Source organism: Nyctibius grandis, chromosome 9 (genome assembly GCF_013368605.1).
Source record: "Nyctibius grandis isolate bNycGra1 chromosome 9, bNycGra1.pri, whole genome shotgun sequence".
NCBI classification, from domain to species: domain Eukaryota; kingdom Metazoa; phylum Chordata; class Aves; order Nyctibiiformes; family Nyctibiidae; genus Nyctibius; species Nyctibius grandis.
In genome coordinates, this window is record NC_090666.1 from 261,532 (window position 1) to 283,774 (window position 22,243).

At 46.3% G+C, this 22,243-nt stretch overlaps 1 protein-coding gene across 7 annotated transcripts in view; it reads left to right on the top strand.

Moving 5' to 3' along the window:
* Positions 1–22,243, top strand: part of CLASP1 (cytoplasmic linker associated protein 1) — a 200,300-nt gene that overhangs the window by 59,867 nt on the left and 118,190 nt on the right. For all 7 annotated transcript variants that reach the window (XM_068407464.1, XM_068407463.1, XM_068407465.1 and 4 more), the window contains 2 exons: positions 4,140–4,237; positions 5,154–5,221. In XM_068407464.1, the coding sequence (XP_068263565.1) occupies positions 4,140–4,237; positions 5,154–5,221 (166 nt within the window). The remainder of the gene's footprint in view (positions 1–4,139; positions 4,238–5,153; positions 5,222–22,243) is intronic.

The following is a 22,243-nucleotide window of genomic DNA, read 5'->3' on the forward strand; positions in this document are numbered from 1 at the left end:
CATGAGCCAGCAATGTGTCCTTATGGCCAGGAAGGCCAATGGTGTCCTGGGGTGCATGAGGAAGAGTGTGGCCAACAGGTCAAGGGAGGTTATCCTGCCCCTCTACACATCCCTGGTGAGGCCACATCTGGAGTAGTGTGTCCACTTCTGGGCCCACCAGTTCAAGAAAGACAAGGAACTACTGGAGAGAGTCCAGTGAAGGGCTACAAGGTTGATCAGAGGAGTGGAGCATCTCTCTTATGAGGAGAGGCTGAGGGAGCTGGGGCTGTTCAGCCTCGAGAAGACAAGACTGAGGGGGAATCTTATCAATGCTTACAAATACCTTAGGGGTGGGTGTCAAGGGGGTGGGACCAGACTCTTCTCAGCGGTGCCCAGTGACAGGACAAGGGGCAACGGGCAGAAGCTGAAACATGGGAAGTTCCATCTGAATATGAGGAGGAACTTCTTTCCTGTGAGGGTGGCAGAGCCCTGGCACAGGCTGCCCAGGGAGGGTGGGGAGTCTCCTTCTCTGGAGATACTCAAAACCCACCTGGATGCAACCCTGTGCAACATGCTCTGGGTAACCCTGCTTTGGCAGGGGGTTGGACTAGATGATCTCCAGAGGTGCCTTCCAACCCTTAACCATTCTGTGAAGGGAACTCCTGTGCCTTACAGCCCGAGTGCAAGGGAGGCTGCAGGAATCCCTCTGGGCTCGATGCAGCACCCTTCACCTTCAGAGACGAACCAGTGTGGGCAGGGAGGGCAGATGGGGCCAGTTGGACAGCCTGGCCACATGCACTGCCAGAAGTTGTACAGGGAGATTCTGAATAAGGGGTGGAAGCTCTATAGGAACCTTAAATCAGCAGTGCAAACCAAATGAAAATACACTGAAAAAAAACCCAAACCCGTCACTTCTATATGCTTTGTGTCCTGCCCTGGACAGGACCTAACCTGAAATGAGATGCAAGTATGTGAGGTTGCTGAGAAGAGCGGGATAGGGAAGGAAGGTTCAAACTAATGTCATGTAACATGTGTACTAGCAGTTTTTGAATATCCCTGTTGCCCTCCCAGCATGGGTGACAGGTCTGGAGTGGGTGTTTAGCTGGAAGGAAGCATGGGGCGGCCAACTGGGGAATGGGTTTCTGGAGTTGGGCATATTCCTGTGGCTGTCAGGGCTTCCCCTTGCTGAAGAGGAGGCCTGAGTGTGAAGCAGCCTTCCCTGGCTGATGGTGCCAACACATGAGGATAAACCTGTTACCTCAAGAAGTTTTGAGGGGAGTTTAATGTTCAGGGTCCTTTGTAGTGCTGAGCCATGGCTGAGCAAGCTGTGACTCTTTGAGGGGACACTGGGTTTAGGACTTCGACTAGTTGCACAGACACCTTGGTCATGCCGTTGGTGAGCTGTTGGAAGAATCAGAGTTGGTGAGGGGACTGAGCCATGTTTTCCCTCTGCACTGCCTCTTCCCCATGCCTGGCACAGCTCGTTGTCCCAGTCCCAAGCTGCAGCGGGAAATGAGGCCGATCTCTTGCCCCTCATCCTGGATCTGGTGTCTTATCCCCAGAAAGCCCGTGTCCAAACTGATCGGGCACAAATCGGTGTCAAAGTGGCTCCTGGTTGACCAGCGCCTGTCCTGGGCTCCTCTAGGGCTGCTGATGTTGTGCCTTCTGCTGAGCTCTGGGAGACCTGATGTTCGGTCAGTGCTGCCCTCTCTTGGTCAGAGATGATGGAGAAACACAGATCGAGGTCAAGTGTCGTGTTTTTCCCCTTTTGTCGTGGACGTGGAAGCTGTTTAGTTAATGCCCTCCTCAAAATGAGTGGGTTTTTAGGCTTAGTTTTCAACTCATGCAGTTTAAGAGCTTGTGTAACCCAGTGAGCATCTAGTATGACAACTGTATTCAAACTATGACTATTTTCTTGACAACAAAATTGAGCATTAAAGCTTTGTTACTGCTGTGGCAGACTAAAAGAAGGGTAATAGTAGGGGCTCCCTGCCTTGCCCAGTATGGGGTTTACCCGGTCCTGTGTCTGTACCTCTGAGTAACTTTACACACCCAGGCAGTCCTTCCAGATCACGCCGTGAGGAGCTCCATGGTCGGCCACACCACGTGCTGGGGCTACGGCAGAGCTTGCTGGTGTGCACTGGATGCTGCTGCGTGGGCCCAGGCCCCGGGGCAGGCAGACTCTCACGGCAGGTGTGAGGGATGCAGGGGCTGCCTCCTCTCCTCCCTGGCTGTGGGAGGCAGGGAGCGGGGCTGGGGTAGGGTCTGTGGACCCAGAAACTGGGGACATCAAAGAATCCCTCCTGCGCTGTGCCCAGAAGCCCTGCCTGGTGGTGTACGGGGCTGATGGGCAGAGAGGCGAGGTCGCTGAGTAAGGGCTGGCGTGAGTAAAGGCAGCGCTTTGGAATCACAGAATTCCAGAATCAATGAAGTTGGAAGAGCCCTCTGGGATCATAGAGTACAACCATTGCCATGATACCACCATGTCAACTAGACCATGGCACTAAGTGCCATGTCCAGTCTTTTTTTAAACATATCCAGAGTTGGTGACTCCACCACCTCCCTGGGCAGCCCCTTCCAATGTCTAATGACCCTTGCTGAGAAGAAATGCTTCCTAATGTCCAACCTGAACCTCCCCTGGTGAAGCTTGAGGCTGTGTCCTCTTGTCCTATTGCTAGTTGCCCGGGAGAAGAGGCCGACTCCCACTCTGCTCCAACCTCCCTTCAGGTAGTTGTAGACTGCACTAAGGTCACCTCGGAGCCTCCTCCAGGCTAAACAAACTCCTGATTGGGAAGGCTGTGGAGCAGAATGGAGCGAGATGAGCTTGAGTCAAGGCTAGGAAGCAAGATGTGTCTGTCTGCCCTTTGGCTCCCACCTACAGGCGATTCTAGCTTGTGCCCACAAACCATCCTGTGGTAGGTCCTGATGCGTGCTGGTGCTCGGGTAGCTGCTGGGCCATCTTCTGAGCAGCAGAATGGCACGGCTCTGTGGGAATTTCTGTAGACAGAGCAGATAGTTTACCTTCTCTACCTGCTGTGTCTGATGGAGGAAGGGGGTTCAGTGCAGGAACGTGCTACTTATATCTTTGGCTTTTCTGTTGGGTGAAGGGAAGAATGTGCTCAGTGATGTTTTGCACATCAGTTTGGAAAACACACAAAATCTATGGTGACTCTGGTGATTGATTACCCCTCCCTCCATCCCTCCATATTTTCTTATCACAGAAACGTAAGTGTGTAAGACGGCATTAAAAATCAGTTTGTTTTAAACCTACCAGCAGTATCAGCGCTATTTACTTTTTTTCGATCCAATAAATGTATCTGTTGCACACAATGGGTGGAGTTTTGCAAAGGCCACCAAGCTTGCTGTGTCTCCCTGTGTATGAAACCTTTCTTCGTATGTCTTAGAATCATATAATCACAGAATGGTTTGGGTCGGAAGGGACCTCAAAGACCATCTAGTTCCACCCCCCCTGCCACGGGCAGGGACACCTTCCACCAGACCAGGTTGCTCCAAGCCCCATCCAACCTGGCCTTGAACACTGCCAGGGAGGGGGCAGCCACAGCTTCTCTGGGCAACCTGGGCCAGTGTCTCGCCACCCTCACAGCAAAGAATTTCTTCCTAATATCTAATCTAAATCTCCCCTCTTTCAGTTTAAAACCATTCCCCCTTGTCCTGTCACTCCATGCCCTTGTAAAAAGTCCCTCTCCAGCTTTCCTGTAGCCCCTTCAGGCACTGGAAGGTGCTAGAAGGTCTCCCCGGAGCCTTCTCTTCTCCAGGCTGAACAGCCCCAACTCTCCCAGCCTGTCTCCAGAGCAGAGGTGCTCCAGCCCTCTGATCATCTCCGTGGCCTCCTCTGGACTCGCTCCAACAGCTCCGTGTCCTTCTTCTGTTGGGGGCCCAGAGCTGGATGCAGCACTGCAGGGGGGGTCTCATGAGAGCAGAGTAAAGGGGCTTGATTGCCTTTTCAATTAAATTAGACCTGCTGATAGTGCTAACATCAGAGATGCAGGGATGGAATCTCCTTCGTGAACTCTGTGGTAACATAGATAGTGGCAACTGTTGTTGCTGAGAAATATGCAAATTTCTTTCTCCAAAGTAGGGCAGGGATTTATTTATGTAAATTACAAAGGTGATTGATTTCTCTCATATCTCATATTCAGGTTCGAGATGCAGCAATAAACAGCCTTGTGGAAATTTACAGACATGTCGGTGAACGTGTAAGGGCTGATCTCAGTAAAAAAGGATTACCCCAGTCTCGGTGAGTTGAAAATGTCCTTATGTCTTCACTATTTTTGGGCTGCTTTTTATTCCCTTCCTTCCTTTAGAAGGCTTCAGGAGCTGTATGATTAAACCTTTTGCTGGGATCAGGATTTGTTTCATCCTACAAACACTTACTCAGGTCTCACTTAATGTGGATCCTGTACTTCTGCCCCAGTATGCCACAGCATCTTTGGAAAACCAATAAAATTATTACAGATGCACAGTTAACTGATTTAAGATTTAATGTGGTGTTTTCCCTGTAAATTCTGCAAGTGTAGAGAGGACACTTCAGAGTAGCCTGTAGAAGGTTGTCATCAAGAAAAAGAGTCAAAATCATCACTTCAAAAGCTTTATTAAAAAAACCAACCAAACAACAACAAAAAAACCCTAAAAAACCCACTAAACCACACACCAAAGCCCCATCCCTCTGCTTGTGCCACTTCAGGTATGGTAAGAAAGCTACTCTGCAGCTTGCTGCAATTTCCAGCGTGCAGGATGGAGCATGGTTAGGCCTGAGGATGGAGTAGATGGCGGTGTGTCAATACACAGAGGAGGAGGGAGTGAGGGAAGAGGTTGTTTTGGAGCTGGAGTGCTCATTGGAGGGGGAATGACAACAGTTGCCTTGTGTTCTCCAGTAAAAACATCTGCCACAATGTGGCTTAAAGCAATAAACCTCTGGGAAGGAGTAATGAGATGTGATGAGGATCTTCTGCTCCATCAGGCCTGTGACATGAGTGGGAAAGAAGCGTCAGGGCCAGACAGAAATGTTGTGTAAGGTTTGGATTTGTGATTTGTTTGGGTTTTTTTTCAGTGCTCTCAATGACCTGAGTGAAGCAAAATTTGTCATGTAACATCTTAAATGACATTTCTAAAAATTCAGCTGTTCATTGTGCATTTCTTTAACTTTCAAACAGGTTGAATGTAATTTTTACAAAATTCGATGAGGTCCAGAAATCTGGAAACATGATCCAGAGTTCAGGTGGTGAGTAGAAGTACTTGTCTTCGCTTTTTTTTTGGTGTTTTTAGCAATTTTCAATTGATGAGGACACACAGCAAGTGTTGTGTTAGGGAAAACTAGTAGGGGTGATTGTTCAGAAATACACACACAGCTTTTGCAGCAAATAAAGTCGATGTTTGTTTAGTCTGTTCTGTCTTCCTGGTAGTATCAGAAGGGGAATGAAGCATGTTTCAAGAGCAGAAGGTGTTGTTAGAGCTGTCCTTCTTTTCCTCTTGAGATTCAGTCTGCTGTTTTCAAGTCCGTGTGCATCTTTAAATTGTTCATAAGGTAAATTAAATCGTAATTAATAGAAGTCTTTCCAGTTTAATGCCCTAAATAGCACAGACCGTGTACATATTAATGTAGCAGTGTCCCATTTAAAGCTCCTTGTTTAGGGATTGTATTTTGCAGTTCCTAAGTTTGTGTACTTTGATGGTCAAAGACCCTTGTCAGAGCCTTAATTCTGCTTTTCTTGTCTGTGACTGGTACTTTGCTTACTTTAAAAGCAAGCGTTTATTACTGCTTTTCTTATAGCTAAGCTGATGAGCTAGTAAGTATTTTGAATAAGTATCACTTGGTTTTTAGGAATAGATTTTTGAGAGAATTCTTGGTGAGGTAATTCATCTTTCTGCCAACAGCTGAGTAGAGCAGAAATGAAGAATATGGGTTCAGTGCTGTGAGTTTCTATCAAGCTCCCACCCTCCACAAGGCCAACAGCAGGAGAGATGATGTCCCTCATCTTTCCCACCATGCTTGCAGAAGCCAAGAGAGCAGAGAGGTGTCTGCTCTTTTGAAAATTCTGAGGTTATATTTCAGAATAGATATTCCAAAATGGGATGTGATGTTCTCTTGTACATCTGGGAAGGCTGAAGACCCAGTGCGGGTTCCTCTGTGACGGAATGGGTTAAAACTACACTTTTGCATGATGTGGGAAAATATTGACTGTGTAAATAAATGAGGCTTTACAGTGGCAAAAAAAGTGGAGTTGAGAAACAGAATCACAGAATCAACCAGGTTGGAAGAGACCTCTGGGATCATCGAGTCCAACCATTGCCCTGACACCACCATGTCAACTAGACCATGGCACTGAGTGCCATGTCCAGTCTTGTCTTAAACACCTTCAGAGATGGTGACTCCACCACCTCCCTGGGCAGCCCCTTCCAATGTCTGATGACCCTTTCTGAAAAGAAATTCTTCCTAATGTCCAACCTGAACCTTCCCTGGTGAAGCTTGAGGCTGTGTCCTCTTGTGCTATCACTAGTTGCCTGGGAGAAGAGGCTGACTCCCACTCCGCTCCAGCCTCCCTTCAGGTAGTTGTAGACTGCACTAAGGTCACCTCTGAGCCTCCTCTTCTCCAGGCTAAACACCCCCAGCTCCCTCAGCCGCTCCTCATAGGTCAGACCCTCCAGACCCTTCCCCAGCTTGGTCACCCTCCTCTGGATTCGCTCCAACAAATGTCCAAACAAATGTCCTTGTACTTTTTTAAAAGTAGCGAAGTAAATATCTAATGCCTTAGCAAACATCTTAAGGTTTACAACCTCTAGGTGTGTGTTCTGAAATCCTAGCTCAAACTGAAACAAATTACTGCTGATCCAACTTTTCTGCTTTCCACTTGACTAGGCTAAGGTAGATTTTGTTTGTTTGCTTGCTTTGTTAGTAGGGGAATAAAATGGGTTTTCAAAAAAGAAAAAGTTGTTTTTTTTTTTTTAATAAGGAATTACTGGAGAGAGTCCAGTGAAGGGCTACAAAGATGATCAGAGGAGTGGAGCATCTCTCTTATGAGGAGAGGCTGAGGGAGCTGGGGCTGTTCAGCCTGGAGAAGACAAGACTGAGAGGGGAGGGATCTTATCAATGCTTACAAATACCTTAGGGGTGGGTGTCAAGGGGATGGGATCAGACTCTTCTCAGTGGTGCCCAGTGACAGGACAAGGGGCAATGGGCACAAGCTGAAACATGGGAAGTTCCATCTGAATATGAGGAGGAACTTCTTTCCTTTGAGGGTGCCAGAGCCCTGGCACAGGCTGTCCAGGGAGGGGGGAGTCTCCTTCTCTGGAGATATTCAAAACCTGCCTGGACATGACCCTGTGCAACGTGCTCTGGGTGACCCTGCTTTGGCAGGGGGTTGGACTGGATGATCTCCAGAGGTGCCTTCCAACCCTTAACCATTCTGTGATTCTGTAATTCGATGCATTGTTGTACTATGTAGATTGCTGTTGTCTGGAGTTTGAGGAGACATGCTTGTGCTCTGTGGTGAGACTTGTTACGTGGTCTTTTTAAACAAATGCTGTGGTGGGATTGATGACTGTGGGTGGGATTTCTGTTGGGTTTCTTCTCAAGGGGGAGGGGGAAAGATTTTGGAGCTCAATGTGCCTCGAGCTAAATTTAAGATAAGTTTACAGAGGGTTTTTCTAATCCAAATGAAGGTGATTTTAGTAGAAAATCAGATGTTGCAACTGATTGGAAAAGTGTTTAGTATGAAATAGGCTAGATACATGTAAGAATAAACTTCAATTAGGAGTGAGAAACTAGAGTTTTTCTGTAGAAAGGGTCATTAGACATTGGAAGGGGCTGCCCAGGGAGGTGGTGGAGTCACCATCTCTGGAGGTGTTTAAGAAAAGCCTGGACATGGCACTTAGTGCCATGGTCTAGTTGACATGGTGGTGTGAGGGCAACGGTTGGACTCGATGATCCCAGAGGTCTCTTCCAACCTGGTTGATTCTGTTGATTCTGTGATTCTGTAGAGTTAATTTAGGTTTGAAACATGAGCCTTAGCCGTGCAATCATTTTTGCATGTACATGTCCCCAAACAGTACCAGAGACATCGCTTGCTAACCCTTGGCTTTTGAGAGGTAGTTTTGATCTCTAGACTGAGCATCCTACTGCATGCTGTGATGCGATTCAAGGCTGGCACCATTGGACATATCAAAAGGGGCAAGATGAGACCATGGGGATGACCTCTTCTGGGCTGACCGTTCTTAGAGTGCCATCTCTTTCCAAGAAAGCAAACCATCTGTTTTAAAATTGAGGAGGGATTCTGTAGGAACGTGGTGGGTTTTTTTTTTTTCCCATAAGTGCAAGTAAAGCATCTATGTGTGTTTGATCTGCTAGTTTTAGGCTTCGTTGAGAATTATTCCTCGCTCAGCTTAGCCCGGTCTGCTGATGTCTTGCTGTCCTTGCTCGCGCTGTGGCTGGATGCAGTCACGAGAGTGTGTTACATTTATTCTCTGTTGAATCTCCTCTGTGGGCATTGAGACCAAAAAGTAGCCTGGGGGAAAGGGAGATGGGGAGAGCTGGAGGGGTGTTATGGGATCAGAGAGCAAGGTGTGGGAAGAATTGGATCTCCCACTGCTCTACCAGGACCTTTTCATCTTCCCTAAAAATAAAAAAAGTCTGTAGATGCATGAGTTAATTTTAAAGTAGTTCTGATTTGTGAAGCTAATAATCATAGAATCATATAATCACAGACTGGTTTGGGTTGGAAGGGACCTTAAAGATCATCTAGGTCCAACCCCCCTGCCACAGGCAGGGACACCTTCCACTAGACCAGGTTGCTCCAAGCCCCATCCAACCTGGCCTTGAACACTGCCAGGGAGGGGGCAGACACAGCTTCTCTGGGCAACCTGGGCCAGTGTCTCATCACCCTCACAGTAAAGAATTTCTTCCTAATGTCTCATCTAAATCTCCCCTCTCTCAATTTAAAACCATTCCACCTTATCCTGTCACTCCATGCCCTTGTAAAAAGCCCCTCTCCCACTTTCCTGTAGGCCCTTCAGGCACTGGAAGGTGCTAGAAGGTCTCCCCAGAGCCTTCTCTTCTCCAGACTGAACAGCCGCAGCTCTCTCAGCCTGTCTCCTGAGCAGAGCGGCTCCAGCCCTCTGAGCATCTTCGTGGCCTCCTCTGGACTCGCTCCAACAGCTCCATGTCCTTCTTCTGTTGGGGCCCCAGAGCTGGATGCAGCACTGCAGGGGAGGTCTCACGAGAGCAGAGCAGAGGGGTAGAATCCCCTCCCTCGCCCTGCTGGCCACGCTTCTTAATGAGAACATCAGTTATTAATATTTTTTGTGAGTGTCTGAGGGAGGGTTCAGTTTCCCATAGTGCTGTGGGCTGCTTCGTTGTTTCTTCCTTGCCCCCCAAGCACAGCACAAACACAGCATACGTGCTCACCGTATCTAATGTGTCAACAGCTCTGTGCAACTTCCAGTTTATCTTTTTGAGGGTGTGTAAGCCAGTGGAGGAGGCTTATCTTCACACATGGTCACAAGTTTATTATGGCCTAAAGACAAGCTCAGTTTGTCAGGTTTCTTGTGTCCCTGACGCCTCCTGCAGCTTTTGAACAAAGGTGACACTTTCAGCAGCTGTCAAAATCACCAGGAAAGACGATGATAAATATTGCACATCCAAAAGAGTCGACTTTCTCAGGAAATAGCTGTCACAGTCTTGTTCAGCCTTTGAGTCTGGCAGAGTACGGTATTGATTATGAGGATGTCTAGCTGTTATCATTAGTACCACTGCTTTTCGGTTGTAGCACTGCCAGGCATTGCCTGTAACGGTGGCGAGTACGTGAACACACTACTAATGCTTTAACCTTCACGTTGTATGGCCTGGATCAAATCACAGAATCAATGAGGTTGGAAGAGCCCTCTGGGATCATCAAGTCCAACCGTTGCCCTGACACCACCATGGCAACTAGATCATGGCACTAAGTGCCACATCCAGTCTTGTCTTAAACACCTCCAGAGATGGTGACTCCACCACCTCCCTGGGCAGCCCCTTCCAATGTCTAATGACCGTTTCTGAGAAGAAGTTCTTCCTAATGTCCAACCTCAACCTCCCCTGGCAAAGCTTGAGGCTGTGTCCTCTTGTCCTATTGCTAGTTGCCTGGGAGAAGAGGCCGACTCCCACTTCACTACAACCTCCCTTCAGGTAGTTGTAGACTGCAATAAGGTCACCTCTGAGCCTCCTCTTCTCCAGGCTAACCAACCCCAGCTCCCTCAGCTGTTCCTCATAGGTCAGACCCTCCAGACCCTTCCTCAGCTTGGTTGCCCTCCTCTGGACTCGCTCCAACACCTCAACAAGATGACTTCAGGCAATATGGTGGAGTTATACTGTGTCTTAAAGCTCACGTTAGGCCCTCTCTGTAGCTAGCATGTACTATTTCTAGCTCTGCACAGGTTGCATGAGTGTCCCAGAGGTTTTGGGAGGCAGACTGGCAGATGTTCACGCAGACTGCTGTCCATAAGCCCTCGTCAGCATGAACTGGCACTGTGGAAGGAGCAGTGTCAGCTCCCTCGGGCTGGGTTTTCTGCCCTGAGCCGCTCCCCATGTTGGGTGCGTACCAGCTGCAGAACAGACCCGTCTGAAAAGTAACATGCTTTCCCCATTGGGAAAGGGCTTTCTGCTGTTTAGGGTTAATATGTGCCTCTGAAATGGAAAGGTTAACTGAAGCTATGTCATGACTTCCCAGCTCACGAGCAAAGATCAAGTCTAACTTTTTAATGTGGTCTTATGGGTGAATACAGTGAATCTGTACTTCTCTGGTGGGTATCTCAGGTGGGTAACCAAGAGCTAAAGTGTCACTCGTAACTGAGTCCTGGCCCAGGAGCGCTGGAGTTATGCTAATTACAGCAAGAGTTGAAAGTGGTTGTCAAATGTGGCCTGCTGCAGAACACAGTGGTACTGAGCAGGTGGGAATGCAACTGTGGCTTCTCAAATGGTGAAATACGATCAAAGAAGAACGCTGACTAAAACTGGCCTCTTATCCCAAACAGTAGCGTCAGAGCTAAGTTTCCTGTAGCAGGTCACTGAAGATGCAAATAAAAGAAAGCAACTGCAGCAGAATTTTTTGGAGATCAGGAGTAATTTGGAGATCAGCAAGTATTCTGTAAACTGTTAAAGATTCCTTGACTGATGTTTCCCAAGACACAGAGAGAAAACTCTTCAGTCTGCTAGAAAAGATGGTTAAAACAACAGGGCTTTTTCTGATCCCATGAATAGATCTCATGAATCCACTCTAATCAGAATGTGAATTTTAAGTCTATGAAAATAATGTGTCTTATATGTGGGTCAGGGCAATCCCAAGCACAAATACAGGCTGGGCAGAGAATGGATTAGAGCAGCTCTGAGGAGAAGGACTTGGGGGTGATGGTTGATGAGAAGCTCACCATGAGCCGGCAACGTGTGCTGGCAGCCCAGAAAGCCAACCGTGTCCTGGGCTGCATCCCCAGCAGCATGGCCAGCAGGGCGAGGGAGGGGATTCTGCCCCTCTGCTCCGCTCTCGTGAGACCCACCTGCAGTGCTGCGTCCAGCTCTGGGGCCCCCAACAGAAGAAGGACACGGAGCTGTTGGAGCGAGTCCAGAGGAGGCCACGAAGATGCTCAGAGGGCTGGAGCCCCTCTGCTCTGGAGACAGGCTGAGAGAGTTGGGGCTGTTCAGCCTGGAGAAGAGAAGGCTCCAGGGAGACCTTCTAGCACCTTCCAGTACCTGAAGGGCCTACAGGAAAGCTGGAGAGGGGCTTTTTACAAGGGCATGGAGTGACAGGATGAGGGGGAATGGTTTTAAACTGCAAGAGGGGAGATTTAGATGAGATATGAGGAAGAAATTCTTTGCTGTGAGGGTGGTGAGACCCTGGCCCAGGTTGCCCAGAGAAGCTGTGGCTGCCCCCTCCCTGGCAGTGTTCAAGGCCAGGTTGGATGGGGCTTGGAGCAACCTGATCTGGTGGAAGGTGTCTCTGCCTGTGGCAGGGGGGTTGGAACTAGATGATCTTTAAGGTCCCTTCCAACCCAAACCAGTCTGTGATTTACTTATCTTTCCATACTGTGGTCCATTAGTTCTTCTTTGAGTTTACCTTGAATTGCTTGATTTTTTTAAATTTTTTTTGGCTAGGCTTTGTTTTTATTGTTTAGTAATACAAGAATCAAAGGTGTAGTGGGGTGGGGGAGGTTTGCATAGTAATCTGAGGTGTTTCATTAAGTCAGAGGGAGGTTTTGGCATGGTGAAGTATGCTGCTTGTTGCTTAGTCTACCAGCAGCCCTTATAGCTAGAATATGAAGTTAAAATCCATGTTGGGTTTCTCGATGATTCTCAGTAAATCTCTGTTTTGTTATCTGGCATATAATTAGTCAGCCTCTTGAAGAAAAAATTACAGTTTTTCCCCTTCAGGCTTTCAGCAAGCTGATTATTTTTTGTGTAGCTGCTTTTGCTAATTATGCAGATGCCTTATTCCCCTGGGACAAATACATTTTCAGCATGAATGAGCCAATAATTGCCAGCTAGTCAGCTACTGTCTTCATGTGGCATTGTGTGATGATCTTTAGCTGGATGTGATAGATAGAGGCTATTGGACATAAACAGAGACTCCAAGAAATCCGTGCTGCACGGGTTTCACAGAATCACACAGAATCAATGAGGTTGGAAGAGCCCTCTGGGGTCATCGAGTCCAACCATTGCCCTGACACCACCATGTCAACTAGACCATGGCACTAAGTGCCATGTCCAGGCTTTTCTTAAACACCTCCAGAGATGGTGACTCCACCACCTCCCTGGGCAGCCCCTTCCAATGTCTAATGACCCTTTCTGAGAAGAAATGCTTCCTGATGTCCAACCTGAACCTCCCCTGGCGAAGCCTGGCGTTATGTCTGGAAGCTTTCCTTGGTATTATGTCTGGAAGAAGCTGAACATACAGTGTACAGTGTTTCCATGGATTTGAATTGACTTTGGATCAGACCTGGACTCCAGAAGACTTTATAACCAGGTTTCAGGATGGATTAAGAATGAAGTGAGTGATCTACTGAGAGATACAGGATGATAGCTTTGGTTTGGGTCATCATTTCCTATTAGTAACTAAAACGTTTCAGTGTGGGTTTTTTTATGCTCTTGATCATTGTGATATCATAACATGACATTCTTTGATGTAAATCCTTTCTTTACATAAGTCACACAATTTGTGGGTGACACTTCTCCATTGGTGCGTGCAGGGATGTGCCAGTTTGGTACCTGTGGGTAGGGAGGGGATTGAATTTTCTTGTCTAGGCTGAATTTTCACTTTGCTTGGGAGAGCAAGATTTAGGGATAGTGGAGATGGCAGTGGCCTTGGGCTGCAAGAAAATCAAAGCAGGAGATCTTAAAGCCAGAAGTGTGGAGCTGAGATCTCTCCCCAGCAGGTACTTGCACAGAGTAAGGTGAGGGGAGGATGCAATCTCAGTAGTTGCCTATGTGCATGAGGAGTCTAAGAGTAAGCATGTAGTTAAACCAATGCTAAAATAGCAGATGTGATAATTCCAGTCACTGAAAGCCTATGAAGAAGGAATGATGTTAGTTTGGGTAGAGCTACTTCTGTATTTCTGATACTGCTTAAGGTAAATATGCTATTTGTTGGGTGAATTCTGTTTATGACAAAGCTGACAACTTGGAGGCGATGAGATGTAAATTAGAACTATTCTAGATCCCTGTGTTTTGCTGGTAATAAAGCAGAGTCACTGAAATGCTCTTTTGATATTTATTATAAGGAGGAGAAGTCACCCATATTTGCCAAGCATTGCCACGTGTCTGTGGGTGGGATATTGTTTGTTTGTCAACACACATCCAAGCACCAGAATTACAGGCTGGAAGGACTGTCTGTGATAACACAGAGGTGTTTTGAACCAACAAACGCCGCACTGTGCTTTTCTGCGTTCGCACCTCGCTGTGCAGTTTTGTTTCAGTTATGGCTTGTTCTCTATGAATACCATTGTCAAATTGAAATAGAAAATGAAATAGAAAATGAAATAGAAAATTCATAGAATCTCAGACTGGTTTGGGTTGGAAGGGACCTTAAAGACCATCCAGTTCCAACCCCCCTGCCACGGGCAGGGACACCTTCCACCAGACCAGGTTGCTCCAAGCCCCATCCAACCTGGCCTTGAACACTGCCAGGGAGGGGGCAGCCACAGCTTCTCTGGGCAACCTGGGCCAGTGTCTCACCACCCTCACAGTAAAGAATTTCTTCCCAATATCTCATCTAAATCTCCCCTCTTTCAGTTTAAAACCATTCCCCCTCGTCCTGTCACTACTTGCCCTTGTAAAAAGTCCCTCTCCAGTTTTCCTGTAGCCCCTTCAGGTACTGGAAGGTGCTATGAGGTTGACTCGTCATTCCTGTGGCATTAAAAAAGGCAAGGAAATACCCCTTCACCTGCTCGGGGGCTGAGAGAGCAGTAATGTTTGAGTGATGTTTGAATGAGTACTGATAGTGCATCCTTGTAGAAGGTATGAACAGACAAGATGAGCTCTGCTCCCTTTGTTACACAGCCTTGTAAATAAGCATATTGCTGCCTCCTGGATTTTATTCTGTCAAATTCAGAAGGGGGGGATGTGAGCAAGCAGGCACAGGAGGGCACATGGCCGAATGCTGAGCAGGCTTTTATTTTGGAGGAGAGGTGGCAATCGTCTGCTAGGTCACACCGAGAAGTCGTGTCGGAGGGTGGAGAGTTTGCTGGGGGGTAAGTTGCTGAGAGCCATGTACCGTAGGGCTGCTCCCGGAGCACGGTGCTCTTCCCCAGCATCTCACAAGCGCTGCGGATAATGACTACGGGGAAAGGTAGGTGCTAAGGGATGTGCCACAGGGGTGGACGGGTTTATTTGTTAGTGGCGGGATATTAGCCTGTTAAATTGTTTTTTAGTGGTGTGAAGAGACTGAAGCAATCTTGCAGTAAAAGTGGAACTTTGAAAAATACAGCCTGGAAGCATCTGTAGCCTGGTGGCATCAAGCTCAGTTTAAGCTTCTATAAGATATGGTAAATGATCTGTTTGGGGTGAAGGAAGAGGGTGTATGTATAAGGGAACAGAACAGGTTGTGAGAGGTGAAGGACAGGTATTTTCAGACACCCTTCCTGCTCTGTGCTGGTTTTGGGTGATTACTGAGGCTTTCATTTCCTAACTGTTTCCACTTGCAGCATCATTTAAATTGGTTATAAGTACTTTCCAATTAACGTTGAATCACAGTTCCAAGAATATGCTGAATAGAGACATCACTGGCTTTTCTGCATTGGTGTGTTTTAACTGCATTCCTGTAACAGAAAAGATCTCTGTGGAAGTTGAAGAGGCTGGGAGGGGGGTCTAGGTGAAGTGGAAAGGCAGAGGAGCTCTGTATCTATTCACCTGTGAAGAATTAATTTGCAGGATGGAAGCAAGTATTGCATTTATTTCTGGTACATCAGAAGCCTGTGCCGTTCGTCTCAGCCTTCAGAGGAGATGATTTCTGTTAGCCATCTGTGCAAAAGCTGCCTCTTTTTTTTTCTTCCCCCTCCTCTCTCCATCCAGTGTACCTGTTGTCCTGCTGAAATCCTTATTACGCTGTGGATGTAGTAGACTAAATTTAGGAAGCCTGAGATTGTTGGTATCTGAGTTGTATAGACCTTGATTTTTGTAGTGATAGTTACAGTCTCAAGGTATGAGTTAATTGGCAGCTCTTTTTGCTGTGGAAGGTGGAAATGACCAGGGGAAAGTGAATGCTGTGAAGTGATGCTACGTATGACAGTCCGTGCCATTTTTACAGGCAGTTCTTCATTTTAGGGGCTTGGATCCTTTTTGAATATTATGGTTTCATAATGCTCTTCCAAGGCAATTATTACATGTATTTTCAGGGGTTGCATGTGTGTGGTGTTGCTTGTGAACAGTCAGTAAATGTATCCCAGCTGCAGGAACAAAACACCAAAACCTATCTAGACTGGCTCTCCTTCTCGTCCTGCACTACATCACCTCTCACTGGACAGTGTCATCATCTACAGCTGAGAGACCTTTGCACTCTGGCTCCTCCTGTCCAGGTCAAAAGAGGAGCTGAGAATAACACTATTTTTCCAAAGTTGAAATTGTGTTGAATAATTAATGTACTTACGTGTTTATTAAAGAAAACAAGCATATATTTGTTGTTGGTAATGAAGCATGATGATTTCATCATGCTGGGAACTTCTCAGCTTTGAAAGATCAGCTGGTGGAATGAAGAGCCTGGGGCCATAGTCCAGCTGGTCTTATCTGCTGGGAAATGTCTGACCTCCAGGTCACCACTAGTTGTCTGAACTGTGGTAGAAGCAAATGTCAGAAGAAAAATAAGAGTGTAAATTGTTAGTGCTATTGTGTCTTCTGGACTGAATCCAAAGTACCTTGACCCTAGGATTCTCTTGCGAAGAAGCAGTAGACCAGAGTTACTTTGGTTGTGTGTGTTGTCATCACTTCCCTAACCCCTGATGGTTTTACATGAACACAAATGCTCTTTTGGCAAAGCTTTGGTGTAACCAAGCAGAACCATTCTACCACTGGCTTTCATGGTATTTCCAACAGATGTGCATAAACTGTAGGCTAAAGAAGTGGGCAGCTAAATGATGAGATGATGCTGTTTAGTGTGGACCTCATGAGCAAAAGATTAACATGCACAATTCCATTAACACTGTTGGAGGTTAAATTCATGACTATCCTGCATGTCTGGAGGTGAGCTTCTTTATGTGGGGCCTGTTCTCTTCTTCCCCTTTGGTAAAAGTAGCATGTGGATCTGAGGGACCTCAACGGTTGTCTCAGTGAACACTTGAAACTTGGAACACGTTACAAGGCTGAATCTACAGTCCAGTGTCCATAACAAGAATTAGAATGAATTAGAAAAGATCCTACACCCTTCCCATGGAAACTGCAGTAACATCTGGTAAAGCTGTGGAGGCGATCACATTTCAGTAGTCACAGAATCAGTCAGGTTGGACGAGCCCTCTGGGATCATCGAGTCCAGCCATTGCCCTGACACCACCATGTCAACTAGACCATGGCACTAAGTGCCATGTCCAGGCTTTTCTTAAACCCCTCCAGAGATGGTGACTCCACCACCTCCCTGGGCAGCCTCTTCCAATGTCTAATGACCCTTTCTGAGAAGAAATTCTTCCTAATGTCCAACCTGAACCTCCCCTGGCGAAGCTCGAGGCTGTGTCCTCTTGTCCTATTGCTAGTTGCCTGGGAGAAGAGGCCAACTCCCACTCCGCTACAACCTCCCTTCAGGTAGTCACCTGTTTAGTAGTAGTGCTGATTTCTCTGCTCTGGTCTTTTCCTCCTATTTCTTTCCTGTCTTTCTGTGTCAAGTTGGTTTAATCTGTAAAATGAAGCCTCAAATCTGCAGTGGTCATTGTCTTTAAAACCTCTGGACCAGTTTCCTGGTATCCTCTGTGCTGTTTTGCCCAACTATCTCTCCTTTGTAGATTTTTTGTGAGAAAGAGTTTAGGAGTCAAGGCTGGAGCAATATTAACTCCAGTGACATTTTCACATTGAAAGGACTGACTGTAAATCTCATGGGTTTTGATCTGTTGGCTTTGTCATTTATTACACACCGCATCTTCCAGGGGCAAATGTATCAATCATATGGTTCATACATGTGTGCGTGATCATTGTGAACGTAGCAGTGATTTTAAATTGGCCTTTTAATTCTCAACAATCCTCTGAGAAGTGGGAGTACAGATTACTCAAATATCCTAACGGAAGGCTGGCATGCTAAGGGCAACCTGGTGTGAGTAAAAAGTATCCCGTAGTTGTATATCCTGCAGATTTGTGAAGCTTATTTGGGTTGTGTTTGTTCATGTGCTCTGTCTTTACTGCTTGTTGGGGAAGCACAGTAAAGTGCTTCAGTGAAGCAGAAGTGAAGGTATTAGATGCTTTCTGCTGCTATGGAAAGAATTACAAAAGTGTTCTTGATGTAGGAAACTTCGCCTGAGGCTCACAAATAGTTCAGTCCCCACAAAAACGGGTGGAGGGCTGGGGATCTTCCTTCCCCCTTTTTGTATGTTGGCTGGGTGCTGGGTTCTTGAGAGTAGTCTCCTGATACTTCTTGTAAGCAGGTGCTCTGGGCTGTTTTTATATAGAATCACTGTCCCAGTTAGAATTAAATTGCTGTCCTTAATCAGCAGCCTCAGCGATGGTCAAAGACTGCTTGTGGGAGAGATGAAATATCTTGCACCTCTTGTGGAGCACTTTCATGAATTCCTGTGCTGCTGCTCTCATTTATTTGATGAGATTTGTTCTCAGGTTGAGCATGTAACAAGTGAACTGAGTGTAGCTGCTGTAATTAGCAGCCTCTGAGGACAGCAGTCACCCTAAGGTAATTGGTGAACTACAGGATAGGCTTTTAGGGGCAGTAAGAGTACATGGGACTTGTACTGGTGTCCTGCTGGTGACAAAGAGCATCCCTGCCCTTGCAGAACAGTGTGTATAGCGTAACCACAGTAGCTGCAGCTTCCATAACCGTGTGATTTTATTCAAGTGTCTAGACTGAAGAGTACCTGGTTGGTTTCTGAAGAACCTAAGAGCTTGCAGGCTTTGAAGGTCCACTCAAACCTAGTTTGTTTTCATATTCAAATCGTTGACCTGAGGCTGGATATGATTAGACTACCAAGTCCATTGCTGAGAAGGACATACTAATACAGATGGTGTATCCAGTTTTGATATACACCGGTCGAACAATAACTGCAGTTACAGCTATGTGAGTCGGGGGCATGAAGAGGACCCTTTTTCTAAACGTGGGAGTAGACAAGCGCTCATTTGTTATTCTAGTGGGAAGTACAGTTAATGCATTGTCTGTACTTGGCCCTGGTCTGGCATTACATTGCCCTTCATTATGTTTGGCTGAAGTATTTTGTTTGTAACTTAGATATAGTGGTGTGCAATAGAGCAAAACCAAACTATAATAAGTAAAAGCGTCCCATTTTTGTAGCATTAAGACGGCAAATACTATATAATGACTGGGTTTCTTCTGCCTGCTGAAGGAATTAATTCTGCCCTGCTGCTCTGCCAAAGGAATCCTTTTGTTGTGTTGTGCAAAGCAGTTTGAGTCTCTTTCTTGTTTACTCCCCTGAAGCCCAAAACTGCAGACAGCCCTGAATAATCCTGGCTTGCTTTACGCCCTGTGTGTAGACCACAGCGAGCTCACTGCAGCCAGACCTTCATGAGGAAAACTGCGAATGGCTGCTGCTTTGCAGTTGGCCTTCAGAGTCAAGCCAGGTGAATTTTAGCACAAACAACACACTACAGAGGAAGAGGTAACACCTTCATTCACTGTATGCTGGCCCTGAACTGCTTTTCTCAAGAATGGCAAAACCTACAGCAACTATATTTCCTGACCTGCTCATTTTCCTGTGGTAGACCTGGCCTGTCTTCCTTCAGAGCTCGTCAGGGCACCACAAAAGTCCTTTAGATGCTTGACATGAAAGTTTCTGGTATTAGATGCAGATGCTAATGTCCAACGAATATAAAACATATCTGAACTTTATTGGAGACCAGGATGAATAGTGGTTTGATGGAGAGTTTTGGATGCTTATATGCAGAGGTAGGAAGCATTTCTTCTCAGAAAGGGTCATTAGCCATTGGAAGGGGCTGCCTGGGGAGGTGGTGGAGTCACCATCTCTGGATGTGTTTAAGAAAAGCCTGGACATGGCACTTAGTGCCATGGTCTAGTTGACATGGTGGTGTCAGGGCAATGGTTGGACTTGATGATGCCAGAGGTCTCTTCCAACCTGATTGATTCTGTGATTCTGTGGTTTGATGGAGAGTTTTGGATGCTTATATGCAGAGGTAGGAAAGACAAATTTAAACTTTCGCTTTTTTTTAAGTCCAAATCTGCTCCCTTTTATGTTAATGGACTGTTTCTAATGATTTCAATGGGAAATGAACAGGGCCCTTTGTAAACTGCTGGCTGGCTATGTTGTAATAGCCTTGCATGGGTGTTTTAAGCATGGTTGCTTCTAGTCTTTCAAGATTTTGTGTATGGAACAGTGTTGGCACTGCTTCTCCCAGTGTTTTCTTCATGCAGTTGGCGTTGGCTCTTGTAGAGTTGGTGCTGCCTCCGTCCCTGTGTAATGAGACTGTTCCCTTTGGGTGTGATGGGGGTAGGGACAAGAGGAGTACATCTTTAAGAAATCATCCATGTCTTCCACATACATCTCTCCTGAGTAACGGGACTCCTGTCTAGTGGAGCTCTGGCTCATAATGAGACCTGACATTTCTGATTAGGTCTGCTTTATGAAGAATGGGACTAACATTGTTCTCGATCATTTATATTTCTCCCCCTGAGCCGCCCAGCTCTGGTTTGTGAGCAGGAGGGATCAGGGACAGCCCTGAAGAGGCAGGGCTGGGCACACTGCAGCTCTGCCAGTGCACTTCAGCTCCGATTTACGCTCCTGCTGTTTGAGCTCTGTGCTGAGCAGGAGCTGAATCTGCAGAGACTTCTAATCACACGGAGCTTCTGTGATGCAGAGAGACAATCACGCTCCTTTTCACTGGAGACTTAAATAAGATCTGATCCCAGGCTTCCACAGGCAACATGTTTAGGCACCAGCTCACTGAAAATTATTCTCTGTCTTCTCCCCCTTAAGAAGCTTCATACTTGTTTCTAGTGCTTTCCTCAGATAATGTGATGGATCTTGTCTCACTACAGTGGGCTTTCTCCCAGGATCTGAGTCTGGGTTGGGTCTTGCATATGCACATTGTGCTCCTCACCTGCTGCTCCCCTTCATGTTGCTCCCTGAAGCCTATTTATTATCATGACTTCTAAAGCAGTCTTGTCCCTGTTTTTGTCCAAACTATTTCTTGTTTATAGCAGTGTGGTAGATTTTCATTTGGTTTTATGCAAGCTCCAGTAGTTCATGTACTACAGGGACTGAGGGGACAGCCCTATGCTCATGTTTTCCATGAGCTGGTGGTTTTTCTCTTTGAGGATGGTGAGTGAAACACTGGAACAGGTTGCCCAGAGGATCTCCATCCATGGAGACTTTTAAAGCTTGGCTGGATGAGGCCCTGAGCAATACAACTTTGTCAGTCCTGCTTTTGGAAGGAGGTTGGATCACTTGACTCCAGAGTTCCCTTCCAACCTAAAAATTCTATGATTTTATTTTTTGTTCAATAGGAGGCAGTAGTTATCTAAGATCTCCAAATTAATCACTTTTTTTTTCTCTTTACTCGGTACTTCTATAGCTGTGTGTGTTAGTAAGCTAAAGACAGAGATTGCCAGTGTCATTGGAGATGGGGTGTTTGTCTGCTACTGAGCACTTTAGTTTATCAAGAGTGGTAACGGGGCTAAAGGCAGAAGAAAATGTGACCTCAGCTAACAGCACAACCTGATGTCAGCATAAAACACCTGCAAGCCACGACAGAGGCACCTCTATAAATGGCAGCGTGTATCATTTAATGTATGTTCTCTGCTGGTTTGGGGTTATACTAGAATTGTCAAGAATACTTTATTCTAGTTTTATTGGTCAGTCATCAGTGTGACTGTCAAGTGGCACATGGACATATTTAGTGAAGAATTAAGATGCAGATTACTCTGATTTTAATATTAATAACTTAAAGCTGCATATTTCAACATGGATATATTCTAGTTGTTCATCTGAGGAGCAGCTTGCTACAAATTAGTAGGCAAGACTATTTGGTTCCATTTGATCTTCATGCCATTCTTCAAAATACTCTTTGTCGAAATCTTCTGAAGCGTTGCTTGTAATGGTAAGCTTTATTTTGCTGGCTGAGCTCTGTGTTCCAGTTCCCTATGTAGAAAAACTAAATGTTTCTTTTAACTCATGATGTTTCAATGCGTTTTTTTTTATCACTGTGACAAAGTTTTGACCGTCTTCCCTCATAATGTTTGCAAAAGGAAGCTAAGTAAGCCTTTTTTAAATGTAATCTAGGTAACTAAGAACGCTCCCCGCCAACAAACCCAACCATGTTCTGGGCAGTAGTTGTCAGTGGTTCTTTGTGTCAGTGGGAGCCGGTTTCTAGATGCTAGCAGGAATTAGTAGGATCCTGGTTCTAATGTTTAAAAGCTAAACACAAAACTACTATAAAATGAAGAGGGAGCGGAACTTCTTTGGCCCATCTCCTCTGTTCTGCTTTTTGGTGAAGGCTTCATCAATTCAGTCTCCTGGTTGTAAACTGGAGGGAGTGCAACAGCAGGGACCCATGAAGCTTTGCATGGGAAAGGCGGCAAGGCAAACAGTTTAAAATGAGACTAATTGGCGCATC